This window comes from Colossoma macropomum, unplaced genomic scaffold, assembly GCF_904425465.1.
Source record: "Colossoma macropomum unplaced genomic scaffold, Colossoma_macropomum, whole genome shotgun sequence".
Taxonomy (NCBI): domain Eukaryota; kingdom Metazoa; phylum Chordata; class Actinopteri; order Characiformes; family Serrasalmidae; genus Colossoma; species Colossoma macropomum.
In genome coordinates this window covers 9,810,129-9,825,943 of record NW_023494803.1, presented here as the reverse complement: position 1 = coordinate 9,825,943, position 15,815 = coordinate 9,810,129, and the positions used below count along the sequence as shown (strand labels likewise).

The window sequence follows — 15,815 nt, the reverse complement described above, 5'->3', positions numbered from 1 at the left end:
CTTGTTCGAATTTTCCCGTTCCACCTTAAATAGTGCATCAGTTACATTCTGGCGCCTGACGCGTTACAATAATAACTGCTGTACTATTTAAGGTGGAACGGGAAAATTCGAACAAGAAGCTGGTAAATAAGAAGCTGACCAGCATTCATCCCATTGTAGTAAACATTACTGCAATACATTATAAAGGCGATAGGCGGCGCCCGAGAGACAGAGTCTTAAGATGAATAGAAATGAATGGAAGCGGCTAAAATCGTTTGTTAAATGTGGTTCTAGCTAATAACGCTAATACTAAAATAAGGACAAGCGTACAAACATATTATAAATACATACAATACCTCTTCGTTATTATATAGCAGTATATTCCTGCTGAAAAAAAATACAATCAGAACTGTTAGGATTAACACCTGATGGTATTGGCTTAAAGGGGAATTCCACCAATTTTTAGAAAATTCTGAATAATTCAGTCCTTGAGATAAACAGATTCAGAGTGGTTTGATGTGAAGTGGTTCATTTGTGCAGAAACTTACAGACTCAGATTTCTTTACAGTGGTGGTGATAGGATCCTGGGGTCACCATGACTTCAACACAAATATAGACATTTTGTTTACTATCCAAATCCTACACGTGTCTTCTGGGTTTTATATGGAAAGCAGATGAAGGTAAAATAGTGATAAATCTAAATAATAAGTTTTCTTCGGGGACTATTTTGCCTCACAGCACCCTCCATGTATCCCTCCACCATGAATGGATTAAAATAAATGGATTAAAATATGTTTTAGACTAAAACTTTATCACAAAACCCTTGTGAACAATATTTCAGGCATCAGGCAGTGTATTCATATACATTTCATGTAGTAACTTTCTGTGAGGGAGCTTTTAGAGGTGGATGTCTGGTTCCTATCACCACCACTGTGAACGATTCTGACTCGGTAAGCTTCTCTAGAACGAACCGCTCTGAATTATTCTGTTTACATCTTAACCATTAAATTGTGCAGACATTTTGAGTTCCCCTTTAAATATGTTTCTGGCTAATAACAGTGCCTTATTTTGCTTTTGGAAAGGACAACAGAAACTTTAAAAGGTTTCTATGATTTTTTTCATCAGGGTTTAGCTGGGCTAGCAATGCTAGCATCCCTCACAAAAACATTGCTATTCAAAAACGAAAAGATATTACCATGCTTTAGTTAATGTTTTGATATAACATGTTGATGTATTTTTATACATAAAAGCACGTTACAGCCTCGTGAATCAGAAATATGTTTGAAATATAAAATATGTCTTAGCCGTTTAGCACATTCACTCCTTCATTTTGGACTCTCTGTCTCTCTCTACACAGCGCCGAGCCTACACATCAGAGTGGGAGGTCTCTGTGTCTAAAACTATCTCTGACTACGTCCGACATGAAGGGGTTTATGGCAAACGTCGAATTTACCACTATTTTTATTTGATTTTTCTTTCTTTTTTACATAATTTACGAGTAATGTCTGCTTCCTGTATCATTTATTTTATACATATTTAAAAAACCCAATTTCTGAGTCGTGCCCTTCTACCAGAAGCTCATGGGAAACGTATTTCAAACCCCGGACGCGATGAACCCCAAATCGTGTCTTTTAAACTACAAGGCCCAGAAATCCTTGCTGCTCGTGCGCAGGCGCAGCGGCCACCTGACGCCTGACGCTGCCTCGTGACCGCCCCGCTGTAAGAAATAGAGGTGACCTCCGAAACAGGCCGAGGGAGAGAGAGCTGGACAAAGAGTAGAACATGGTAAGTATTCATCTGCGTGCTTTATTAAGCCACTGCAGCTTTGAGAATTGTTTATTAATGGTATTATAACGCACAGTCAGTTTGTATTATTAATTCCAAGCGTGCCTATGAGAACTGACCAGTGCAGGCATTGGGTTTAATGCAGTTTGCTGCACTTCTCTGGACATTTCACAGCAAGTTATGTCACAGACCAGCCTGCATATGAGGCTGTTGAGGTTGTTGAGATTGAGGACCAAAGTTGCATCACGTAGCTGTAGCAAAGCAACTGTCTGAATATAACAAGCCAGAAATGCAAACTGCTGAGTAAAAAATGATACTTTAGTGTATATTACATATTATATATCATATGATTATTATGCATTAAAGGGAAACTCCACTCATTTTTCAAAAATTCTACATAATTACATGCTTAAGATGTAAACAATGCCATTTAGAGTGGTTTGGTGTGAAATGCTCAGTTCTGGACACACTTACCGAGACAGAATTGTTCACAGTGGTGGTGATAGGAACCAGACGTCCACCTCTAAAAGCTCCTTCACAGAAAGTTATTACATGAAATAGTTATAAATACTCTGCCTGATGTCTGAGACCTTGTTTTATGATACCTTTGAGAAGATTTTGGGCCTAAAATCTGTTTCTTAAAAGGGTGTGTATATATAGTCTTCTATGGCATAATAGTCCCAAAAGTACTTATTATTTAAGTTTTTTTAGATATTTTCCCATCACCAACATTCCATATAAAACTCAGAAGTTCAGTGGTTTTGGACAGTAAAATAAAAGGTCTTTATTTGTGTCATGTTGACCCCCTGGTTCCTATCACCACCACTGTAAAGACAACTGAACCATTTCACACCGAACCACTCTGAATCACTCTTGTTTACATCTCAAGGTCTGAATTATTCAGAAATTTTGAAATGTTGGTGGCATTCCCCTTTAATGTCAAAGTGCTGTCCTGCACACGTCCTGTTTTCTAAATGTGGTTTGTGACATTGCTTGGAAGGACAGATATAGATATTGTTGAGATTTCTCCAGTTATTGTCCAGCATGTCTCTACTGCCCAACAGTCTTTTTGAATTGAGTCTAAAGATTTTAGTGGATTCGTGTTTGAATGAATGGGAGCTTTTGCACTGCCGGGCTATAAATAATCCTGCACTGTAACTGTCCACGTCACTCAGATGTCAGGCTGCCATGGGCAGGGCAGAGCTCTATTTTTACATTTTCACATGGATCAGCCTTGGGCTCTCTTCCGTTCCAGGTGCTGAGATTAAATTGACCTATAAGTCTTTGTCTGCGTCACAGCACTGCAGAGTTTTTAGTGTTCCTCCTAGGGGTGGGCAATAGGATGATACTTATTGTTATTGATGCCACATGTGATTTTCTGAGCACACTGTGTATATTGTCAGTGCTTAAAGAAAAGTGGGAGCACAATTAGGCCTGTTTCACTGGATTTAGTGCAGTGCAGTATGTTAAACTGTAAACAGTAACAGGAAAACTACCATATTCATAGTTTTTTTATTGTATTTTTTAAACATGGCTTTTTTTTTAACTGTTGCAATTTATCAAATCTCAGCAAAACTAAACTTTTCATAGCATGTATTGAAAAAATTATTTAAATATTTTAAATATATGTTGTGATAATTTTTAAAATCCTAATTCTACTTCATTAAACACACCATATTTGTCCCACACTGGGGAAATTTCACCTCCAATTTAACCCATCCATGCAGTGAAACACCACATACACACTAGTGAATGCACACACACTAGGGGGCAGTGAGCACACTTGCCCAGAGTGGTAGGCAGCCCTATTCACAGCAGTTGGGGGTTAGGTGCCTTGCTCAAGGGCACCTCAGTCATGTACTGTCGGCTCAGGGGATCGAACCGGCGACCTTTCAGTTCAATCCCCTCAAACACGGCTGGTTCCCTAACCTCCATCCCTCGACGGCCCCATAATGTGGTGTGAGCCTAAAGTCAGACTTTTGTGAAAGAGTGGTTACTTGGCCAAAGTAGAAGTAAAAAATAAGTCTTGCAAAAAAAGGATAACTGAGTTCTCTATAGAACTGCAGTGGAACCCTTTGCTGTTACAGATGCTGGATGTGTCCTGGAGGCACATCGTCCTGTGCTATTTAGTGTTTTCCCTGCTTTAACACAACCTCACCCTTAAAAAAGATGGTTCTTCAAGGGTTCTTTAGTATAGAAAATGGTTCTGTTCAGCACCCAAGACACTCAAAGAACCATTTGCATGCTTAAATGGTTCTTTGCATGGTGAAATGGTTCTTCAGTTTGGTGGACAGTGTGTTTTATATGGTTCTATAGAGCACCAAAATGGTTTCTGTTGTTGTATACAAGCTTGATATCATAACAATAGCAGAACGCTGTTTTAGTGCTATGTAGAATGTATAGGACCATATACAACACATTCTCCTCCAATCTAAAGAACCATTTCATCATGCAAAGAATCATTAGCTTTTTTGAGAACGGTTCTAGGTAGCACCAAAAGGGTTCTGCTGTTATTATGATATTAAGCTAGTATGCAATACCAGAACACATTTTGGTGCTACATAGAACCATATGCAACACATTCTCCTCCAATCTGAAGAACTATTTCACCATGCAAAGAACCATTTAAGCTATTTTCAAAACGGTTCTAGGTCACACCAAAAGGGTTTCGCTATTATCATGACATTAAGCTTGTATACAATACATTCTCCATCAATCTGAACAACCAATTCACCATGCAAAGAACCATTTAAGCAGGCATATGGTTCTTTGAGTGGTCAGGGTTCTATAGAGAGCCATAGTCTTTACGAAAGAACCCTTGAAGAACCATCTCTTCTCAGTAAGGGGTTGTTAATGAGCTGATTATTTAGATCAGGCGTTATGGGAGCAGGATCAGGGCTGGGAAACACTGATCTATAAGCATAACAACTGAAGTGTTCGAGGTTCTGTTCTCCTCTTAAAATTAAATGAAAAAGCTCTGAAGTAAAAGGAGTGATCATCAGTGAAGCAGCGCAAAGGCTGAACCAACACACAACACAACAGAACCAAACTGAACCCAATAAAAGAAATTAGGAACCAAATAATAGGATTAACATGGCCAGACGTGCTAATGTGGCTAACATAGTGGTGGGCACTATGATTCTTTATCATTATCGTGAGACGTTAATCTACAATCCGCTCGGAAAAGCCTATAACAGTGAACGACTGCGTGTTGCATCACAAGGAGAGCATAATTAATCCTGTTTAATTGTATTTAGTGCAATGAAGTGTATGAAACAAAAATCACTACTCATAGTTTTTTGTACTTTTGTTAAATGTGGCTCTACTGGTTCTGTGCTTTTCTGTTCCAACTTATCAGACAGAAAAATGAAATTGTGATACATATCATGTATCGTGAAAATGCCTTCAAGAATCAGGACGTTATATTTTGGCCTGATCAGCCACCCCAGGTTAACAGTGAATGGAGGCTTGTTTCAATCAAATTATGACCATAACAGTATAACCTTGTATAGTATAATAGCACATATGATTCAAATATAATCTTGAATCATATTTGCCAACTTCATACATAGTGTATGTATCTTCCTGCTTAAAGACCGGAATGCATTAATTTAAGAAAATACACAAATAAAATAAGTATGAAATATAAATACAAATAAAAGAGAAAGCTTAAAAAAAAGTTGAAAGTGAAAATAAAGTATCTAATAGTGAAATAGAGTTGGGTGATATGGCCAAAAATGTTATCACGATAAACAAAATTTATATCGTTCGATATCGATACATACTGCGATTAATGTCAAATCATTATTTCTTTCAAGTATGAAGGCTGATTTTTGGTCCTGGGGGGTTAACTGCTGTTTTAAACTATCCTTATGGTCGGAACACGACAGACACTCACCAAACAGTGGAACATTTCACAAATCTGTCATGGCAGAGTGGGAGAAAGTGTCTGGTGAGCTGTTTCTACCAGCTGGAAAAGCATGGCTGTTTTTGTAATAGTAATATATCAAAATATCAACACCACACAAACAGAGTCCTCCTTTTAGGTCCGTTTAAACTGAAAGCGGTGCTTTTGTGTCGTGTTTGATCTACAGTATCATCAGTTCTCCGTGTTGTGTGAGTGACGGAGCGCTGCTTCAAGTTAGCCAGCTGCTAAAAACAACTAGCCTGGAAAGCTAGCGCTCTCCCGCTCTCCAATGCCTCACAGCTTCCTCAGTTTACTTTCGTTTAAATCAGGGCTGTAATTTACATGAACCCACTTCTTTCTTTCACTTTCGGTGCTCGGGAATGCACTCATACTAAAATATGACTGTCCGAGCGCTGTAACAGCGCTGTAGTTGTGAGGATTGTGATTGTGATTGTGATTGTGATTTAACGCTGCTAAAGCTGGTTAGGATGTACAGAAAGAGGTGAGTTCGCTGCAGGTCAGTATGGTTACTCCACTGATCTCGTCACTCACACTCGGTCACAGGAGAACAGATCGCCGGTCGCTCCACTCAAACAGGGAATGTGTAACTCCGCATTTCAGCCGTTGCTAAAGACTCATTTTACTCGTGGCCCCCTCCCTCTCTAATCATGTAAAAAAACTCGGAAGTGCGCCCTCTCCTGGCGACAGCAGAGTAGTGTCGCTTTCCTTGCAGTAGAAAACGCCACCAGGGCTTTCGCTAAAACGTGGAGGTGTGAGAGTGGTGTATTATATCGAACATGTCGTAACGCTCTATCGAGGAAAAGTTATATCGCGATAATTATCGTTATCGTTTTATCACCCAGCCCTATAGTGAAATATAAATTTTACCATAATATATGAGAAGACTTTAAATAAATAAATAAATAAATAAATAAATAAATCAGTGAATGGAAGCTGGTAGCCACTGATATAAATGACACTAAATTGTGGTAATTGGCTGTTTTCATTTATAGCTTGTGACATTAGTTTGACTGTTTTTGACTTGTTATATTTTTTTAATGACTAATATACAACCTTCTCAATAAATCTTTATTTTTCTCACCCACAGGCTGAAACTATCAGAGTTCTGGTGACCGGTGCTGCTGGGCAGATTGCCTACTCCCTGCTGTACAGCATCGCGAAGGGAGATGTGTTTGGCAGAGATCAGGTAAGCACGGTTTGAGCTTATGCGATATTCTGTCTCCTCTCATTACGAGCTGCTGGGGACGTTCACAGCATTTTAGGCTTACAGTTTTGCACTGCATATTATAGTCATGGACTTTTCAACATGTTTTTTTTTCAAATATCTGCATTTTTAAATGAATAGTATTTGAATATTCAATGAGAAAATGTTTGGATTAGGAATAAAAAAAAAGAAAAGCACAGAAGCGACAACATTATATTTATGCTTACAGCCACACAGCCCTCATTTGAATACCTGATCGAGTAATTATCCTCATATTTGAATAACAGTAGCTGTTACTAACAGGATTTTTAAAGCCCGACTGATACATCACTTGAACGGTAATATTGGCCCAGACTGATGACCTGCACTTTTATCAGTATCGGCAAAAATATTGCTGATAACATGTTTATAAATAGTTTTTGTTTGTGGCAAAGCCAGGACTACAGAGCTAATTAATAGAGGCCAAAACCCCAAGGAATTCTGGGTAGCTCCTCCCCAGTACTGCAGTATTTATACCAAAACTGTGAGTTAAATCAGAAAAACACTGTTTAACATTAATTACTGGTTACAGTTCAAATCGGAAATATAATATAGTTTTGAGATAAAGTATTGGCAGAGAGGTACATGCAGGGTGTTGTGAGGCAAAACAGTCCCCAAAGAAAACTTACAAATTTTTTTATCACTGTTTTACCATCAACAACGTTCCATATAAACTCAGAAGACACGTGTAGCTTCACTGGTGGTTTTGGATTGTAAACATAAGGGCTATATTTGTGTTGTGGACGTCTGGTTCCCTTCACCACCACTGCAAAAAAAACTGAACCAATAAGTTTTCTAGAATGGAGCATTTCATATGAAACGAGTATTGAATTATGTTGAAATTCTGAAAATTCTGTGGAATTCCCCTTTAAAATCTGTATCGGTCACAGAAGTTTTATATCGTTATCGGTAAAGCCCTCAACAGAACAGGAGTCGCCCTCCTCTCTGCCTGATTTTTGTATATTTTTTCACACGCCTTCTTATTTATTCTATTTCTTCTTTTTTTCAGCCTCTCGCCCTCATCCTGCTGGACATCCCTCCCATGCTGCCGGTGCTGGAAGGTGTCGTCATGGAGCTGCAGGACTGTGCCCTCCCCCTGCTGAAAGGTAAACTGCTACAGCGTCCTGCACACACATGCACACATTATCTTGCATGCATAAGCACACAAACAACACAGTCACACATGGATACACAGACACGCTCTGTTCACTGTACTGCCTTCAGCTTCTGCACTGCATGTGCAAAAATGCACCTGAAGGTGGCGATTCAACTGCCTTCAGTGTTAGAATTGCTTTATAATATTAATAATATTAATATTAATAACATTGTAATGGTATATGTTTTGCTAACACACTGTTCTCAGGATATTTTTAAAGGTCAAAATCCACAACAGCTTGGCGGATTGTTTTTTGTCATTTATATAATCTGTGAATTCAGTGTATTTTTTTAATTAATTCTGTTTAATAAAAGCTTTATTTAATTCTGAAACAATAAAAAATAATCATGATGAAGTTTGAGATTTTACATTAATGCATACAAATCATTTTGTAATTCAATCACATTGTTGTTGAGGTCACAGATTTACACCCTCTGATGGCTTCAGGCTGCCACACCATTATTTACCACTATATTAAAGAAAGTAACAGCCATATCTGAGAATGAAATGGTAAAAGTAATGTCACTGACCTGTGGCTGACCCTCAGAGATGGGCTGCTCTGTAAACACCATTGTGAGCGGTATGTAGCTTCTCGTACCGTCTTTGTGTCCGTCCCTGCTGCAAGAGGCCCCTGCGCTCACTCTGTATAAACAGTAAGGCGTAAGCGAGGGCAGGGAGATTGCAGAGATGCAACTGACCGCCTGTACGAGCACTACTTGAAACCAGAATACTGATTAATGTTAATGGTTGCATTAAAGGGCCAATATCCACATTTTTCCATGTATTTTTCGCCTTGAAGTCCTCTTGTAACATTTGTGTAGTTTTGTATAACTCATATTTGCATGACCACTGTCCAGTCGCTCTTTATTCCTCACAATTAAACAGGCTGTTGTTACTGTGCCTTTAAGACAGTAATGTAAATTAGCTTTGTTCTGATTGGCTCATTCTAAAAGCACTCAGAGCAGAAACACTGCTTGGAACTTCAGTGTGAATGGGCGGGGCTTAACTGTTGTAGGCTAAATAGGTGGATATATGTAAATGTGTTGGTTCTTGTGACATCACTAAAACAGTGAATTCAAAACATGCTGTTTTTTTTTGCAGCATAGTTTCCATAAATGGACTTCAACAAGGTTTATGCTTTACTTTAAATACCTTTATTTTTTAAAGAAGCCCTTTAAAGTGATACTTTCAAAAAATTTGCACACTTTTTCCTTGTTTACCCCAAATGTAGTCGACCAGCCAAGTAAGAAGTTTTTAGTATTTCACAGGAGCTACGAGGCTAATGTTGCTAATAAGTAATGGAAGCTTATGTACACCATTTAGCATCACACAAACTGCATAGCTAAATCAAAAGGATGAGAACATATAACAGGTTAATAAAGTCTGAGGCAGTTTTGGATGATTTAGGCGTTAGCACAGTGCTAATTGGTGGGGTATAAGCTTCCATTACGTGCTATCTATGTTAGCCTCATAGCTCCAGTGCTAAAAGAAACTTGAGACACCAAACATGTCAAATACAAGTGTGTTAAGGTGGGAAACTGTGCAAAATTAAATTTCTTTGTCGGACTTTCGCTTTAAGCATTAAATTCTAGATCAAACCTGATAATGGACAGTTTATGTTTCAGCTTAGTGCAGATATTTGTACTGTAGTGGTCACTCCTGCAGGTCAATGCCGGGTGTTTGAGCATGTATCTGTGTGTTTTGCATAGAGGTCATTCCCACGGATAAAGAGGAAGTGGCTTTTAAGGACCTTGATGCAGCCATCCTGGTGGGCTCCATGCCCAGGAAAGAGGGGATGGAGAGGAAGGACCTGCTGAAGGCCAACGTCGCCATCTTTAAATCTCAGGGTGCCGCGCTGGACAAGTACGCAAAGAAAACTGTCAAGGTAACCCAAGTTTACGGTTGGCTATACATTTGCATTGTGTAATTTACATGCAGAATACATTATTAATATGTAATTACACAGGCATATCATTAAAGGGCCCATATAATGGAATATGAATTTCCCTCCTTTTTTAACGTAAATGAGTTTGAAGAAATATACATATTTTTAAAAAAAGTATTTTTAAATTTTCAAAATGTGCTGTTTGCTCCATAAATGGAAACTAGGCTGCAAAAAAACAGTTTATTTTGAATTCACTGTTTTTGTGATGTCATGAGAACCAACACGTTTACATGTCGCTGTTGGAGAAGGAAAAAAACTTGCTTTACTTTTAATGTAAGTCAATGGAACCAGACTTTTCGGGTCATTTTGGGTCATTTCTTTTAGTCCATTCATCATGAAATTTACATACAATGTAAAGGACAACAGGTATTTTCAAATTTGTCAAAAACCTAAAAGCATCAAAAATGGAGATACGAGGTTTTCTTCCCACAACGGCGATATATTCAGCCTGTAGCAGTTTAGCCCCTCCCATTTGCTCTGAAATTTATTTATTATTCCAAATTATTTGGACTGCTTTTTGAATGAGGCACAATACAGAGCAGCCAATCAGAACAGAGCTCATTTATATCATATCGGTCTTAAAGACATGGTAACAAAAACAGCCTGTTTAATTCTATGGGATAAAGAGAGGCTGGAAAAATGTCATATTAAATGGATTCTGACTGAACTTGGTGCATAAAACCACACAGGCAGGAAAAAATAAAATACAAGAGAAATGTAGAATATGGGCCCTTTGATTATTATTTACATAATTCATTATGTTTACATCCCTTTCAAATCTGTATTGACTCTGCCCTCTAACAACTAAACAACCTTTGTTTTAATGTTAATAAATGATAAATGCAGAGAAGTGTGTATGAAAATAACTTTGCATCAAATTCAAATCATAGTAAAATATCGCCGGCATGCAGTGAACCTTGGGATGTGTTGGCTGGCGAAGGGATCCACCTGTTGGATCCCTTGTTGCCACAGAAAAGAAGGACACATTTCTCAGCTGCATATAAAGAAGGCTTTGAAATGGGACGGCGTAGTCACACCGCTGTGACGCAATCAGACTTCAAATGCAGCCTCTGAAGGACGCCGCCCCTGAATAGCTATAGATGAGGCAGTTTAGACGTTTGTTTCCTTCTCTGCCTGTTTCAATGAGCTACGAGTGAGAATTAATTCAGCAAAGTGAAAGAGGTGTATATGACTGTGGGTTGAGTTTTAATGAACGTATCTTTTAATTTCATGATAAACTTAATTTGAATAAATTCTGACTCTGTTTGTCCCTGTTTGTGTGCAGGTTCTAGTGGTTGGTAACCCAGCTAATACAAACTGTCTGATCGCGGCTAAGTCAGCCCCCTCCATCCCCAAAGAGAACTTCTCCTGCCTGACCCGCCTGGACCACAACCGCGCTCGCTCACAGGTCAGCACTCGCACACCTCGCCACAGTTTTACTTTCCTATGGAATACAGGCTGACCATTGATTAGCACTATAAATGCAAGACTTTTCTTGTTAGTCTCTTATATTTCTTGTTATTTTGTTATTCTGTATTTGGCCGTTTTTTTCCTACTGTATGCTCATAGATTGCACTAAAAGAAGGCCAGTAATAATTAGGTAAATAAACTTTCTTTAAAGGGCTCATATCATGAAAAACTGAAGTAGGAGTTTAATGCAGGACATTAACATTGTTTTAAAACATACTGTTCACTGTCCAGTCCATACATTCTATATATGGAAACTAAGCTGTAAAAACAGCCTGTTATAAATTCACTGTCTTTGCGATGTCACAAAAACCAGCACATTGACTTACTTTTACCCATTCAGCCTATTGCAGGTCTGTTTCAGTCCTGGCTGCTTTCTGAGTGAGACGCAATACAAGGCAGCCAATTAGAACAGAGATCAGTTACATAATAATAAGGGCGCATTACAGAAACAAAATTCATAAAAAAAAAACACATCTTAAAAGAAGAGTCTTAAGATTCTGCTTAAAAAGATCCAGAATTTCTTAAAACAAAGCAAAATTAAAAACAGGTTTTTTTAAATTAAATTTTAATTAAAATCTTAAGATTCTTTTGAAAAAGAGATAGAAAATCCATAATTTCTGGATCTTACATTTAATCTGGACATATATTAGTCTTAAATGCACAGTAACAAAAACAGCCCCTTTAAAATCTAAGATATAAAGAGAGGCTGGAAATGGTCATGTAGGCATGAATTCTGACTGTTTTCGGTGCCTAAAATCACATGGACCGCAATGGAAAAAAAAAAATTAAGTACAACAAAAATGTAGGATATGGGCCCTTTAAATGCATCTCTTTCACTTAAAGTGCTATTTGTGGTTCAGTCGTAATAAGCTGCTGTTCACTGTGGTTCCTTCAGGTGGCGATGCGCTGTGGCATTCCCGCAGATAACGTAAAGAACGTGATCATTTGGGGAAATCACTCGTCCACCCAGTACCCCGATGTCCACCACTGCACGGTCAATGTGCAGGGCAAGGACGTGGCCGCCTTCGACATGGTGAAGGATGATGATTGGCTGAAAGGAGACTTCATCTCTGTGAGTTTCATTCACAAATATCACCCTTTAAAGTCAGAACATTTGCGTTAGCAGGGTGGATGTTTACAGCGCTGTATTTTTCAAGGTGAGTTAGTTTTGTAGTAAGCTTAGGTGATTAAATAATAATGATAATTATCATAATCAAAATTGGCATCAGTTTGGCATTAAATTGGTATTAAAGTGGTATTAAATTTGGCAAAGGAGAAGTCTAGCCATTCACTTACAACAGACCAAACCAGCAGAATTAGCTAGCATTTCTTTACTCTTCCCTTTTTTCTTTCTTTTCATGAACTAAATGCTTATTTTTCTGTCTGTTGCCTGTCCTCAGACGGTGCAGCAGCGTGGAGCAGCGGTCATTAAGGCCCGGAAGCTGTCCAGCGCCATGTCTGCAGCTAAGGCCATCTGTGACCACATGAGGGACATCTGGACAGGCACTCCTGAGGTCAGCCCACAGAGGTCTTCACTAACACTGTGTGTAGGGATTGCTGATCTGAAATCAGTTTATCTTATGTAGCTGTGGTTTGTTTTCTAAAGGTTAAAGGTTACCTTTTGATCCTAGGTCAGTATAAACATTACAAACCTTTATCTGAAACTGTATATATTAAGGAAAACCATTCATAGTGAAACAAGCATCTTAACTGTACAACCACATTTGCTGGTCACTTTAATACCTCCGTGCCTCCTTTTTGGAAGCTTTGTAAAGTTTCCAGAATGACCAGTTCTTTGTAGATTGTGTCCCACCTCTGTGCACTTGCATCTATTGTATTTGTTCATTCTGTATTTGTTGTTTGTTTGGCCGTGTAGGGTGAGTTTATCTCCATGGGTGTCTACTCCTCTGGGAACTCATACGGCGTTCCTGATGACCTCATCTACTCTTTCCCCGTCACCATTAAGGTAAAGTGAAGTCGGACTTGAATGTTTTATCGTAGGATAATGGTGATTAGTCAGAATAACTTAGTATTCATTTGTTCCCTTTGAGGGAGCGAGTGGACCCAAACCACGCCAGCAAAAAAAGCTATTTGAGATTCAGCCACTGTTTTGATCAGGACATCGGAGGCGCAGCGTGTTGTTTTGAATGAAACAGCTTTACTGTAGACAGAGCGTCTGTAGAGGCTGCGTTTCACGTGCAGTGTGAGCACCCATGTCGCGTCAGGTCAGTCGGGCTGAGTGTTGTCGTACAGGGTGAGCACATAAATCACAGGCTTTGGCCAAACACGAGGGGCGATTCAAACGTGCAGTGTGAGCTGTCACCAAAGAACAAGATTTCTAAAATAGCACAGTATATGTCTGGCTTTAAATGGTGCAGCAGTTCTGACCATTTAAGGTGGACTGCTACTTGATTACGGGCATCACCCCCACAGAATTTTACCATTCCACCTTAAATGGTACAGCAGTTTGACCATTTAAGGTGGAACGGGAAATTTAGTTAGCTAGCTACCGAGACATCAGAACTACTAGCGATTTTATGCTTGATAAGAAAAAAAGTAAAACCAAAAACATTGAAACGACATTAAACTAAGATAATACAATGATTATTGAAACTTTTTATTAGAGAATACTTACATTTGTGGGTTTCTTTAGTCTCTTGTACAGCCGTCTTGCTGGTTTTTCTTTTTTCTCATAACTCTGTTTGGAGTGAGTCTCTGAAAAACCTCCGTTTGGAGGGCCATGTAGCTCTAACACTTCACCCTACCCCTCTATCTCAACAAGAATCGGGACACGCTACCCCTAGATGTGAACTCGCAAAATGGAGGGGTAGGGCTAAGTGGTTGGGGCGAGGGGTGAAATAGGATTGGGCCTTACTGAAGTCTTTCTCCTGCAGGATAAAAGCTGGAAGATTGTAGATGGTCTGGCCATCAATGACTTCTCCAGAGCCAAGATGGACGCCACGGCAACTGAGCTGGTGGAGGAGAGGGACACCGCTCTCTCTTTCCTGGGGGTTTGACTAGAGCCACAGAGGAACCCAAAACTCCACCCAGACGCTCCAGAACCTCCAGACGCACGTCTGTGAGAGATGCCCCCCCCTCCCAAAACCCAAAAGCACTCCGCTGTCCTCTCGCTGTCTGTTTCTCAAACTCCTTCTTCTCCAAGCTTGTAGTCCACAGCTGAACTGGGTGGTTCTAGAATCAACTTAATGTAGAAGTATACATCTCTCTACCCATCATACTACACATTCATCCACCTCCTCACTGTTTCCCAGGTATTGTGAGCTACTGATGATTTAAGGATGGTCAGAAGATGTTGGGTAGAGCATCGTTTGGAGAACACAAACATATGTACCTGTCTCCAAAACCAGGGGTGTATTTCACAAACATTAGGATTTCTGACTAAGCTGGATGGAATTCTGGCGATTTGTCAAAATCGCTGCATATTTTAATGGCTGAAATGTAAACATTCAGAGTGGTTTGGTGTGAAAATGGTTGATTGTAGAGACTCAGATGTCTTTACAGTGGTGGTGATAGGAACCAGGGGTCGCCATGACTACAACACAAACATAGACATTTTATTTACTATCCAAAACCAGCAGTGAACCTACACGTGTCTTCTGAGTTTTTATGTAGAATGTTGATGATGGTAAAATAGTGGAAAATCTGAAGAAAAAACAAAAAAACTTTTTTTTGAGGACTATTTTGCCTGCATGTATCTTTTCACCCTGCATAAAAGATTATTGCAAAACTATCATAAAACAATGAGTGCGTTTACATGGACTTAATAATCCAATAACTGCAGAGAATCAGAGTTTGCCAGTAATTTGATCAACACGTTTACATGCACTTCAGTAATCAGATAATGTGAAAACTCCACATCTACATGAGTCAGACAGTAATCAAGTCAGTTTACCTGAAAATATGAACATACATCATCTAGCAGACGAAGAAAATTTAAATCTTTCATTTCATCAAGCATGTAGTCAGTTTCAGCGTCGCTCCAAAAGTGGTTTGCTGCGTCTTACGGCAGCGCTGCTTGTTTATTCTCAGTACTGCAGTCTGTTTTCCCACATGTGCAGACTAAGAAATCCGAAAGAAATCAGAGTGAGAGTTTACATGCACTGAGAAATCTGATCACTGAACTAAAATCCAGCTCTCTTTATTGGATTTCTTAATCAGATTTCTTAACCTTACTCCGATCTAAGAAATCAGAGTATGCTGTTTACATGACCATTTGAATAATCAGACAACTGCAAAAATCCGATTACAAATGGATTATTGAGTGCATGTAAACGCACTCAATGTCGCA

The 15,815-nt window shown here is 39.1% G+C and overlaps 1 protein-coding gene across 1 annotated transcript; it reads left to right on the top strand.

The window, feature by feature from the left end:
* The first annotated feature begins 1,665 nt into the window (after positions 1-1,665).
* Positions 1,666-14,934, top strand: mdh1ab (malate dehydrogenase 1Ab, NAD (soluble)). The gene is made up of 9 exons (XM_036592994.1): positions 1,666-1,764; positions 6,780-6,878; positions 7,945-8,041; positions 9,801-9,976; positions 11,322-11,444; positions 12,402-12,578; positions 12,907-13,020; positions 13,383-13,472; positions 14,401-14,934. Exons 1-9 carry the CDS (start codon positions 1,762-1,764, stop codon positions 14,521-14,523), a joined length of 1,002 nt encoding a protein of 333 aa, XP_036448887.1. The 5' UTR covers positions 1,666-1,761; the 3' UTR covers positions 14,524-14,934.
* The last annotated feature ends 881 nt before the right edge of the window (positions 14,935-15,815 follow it).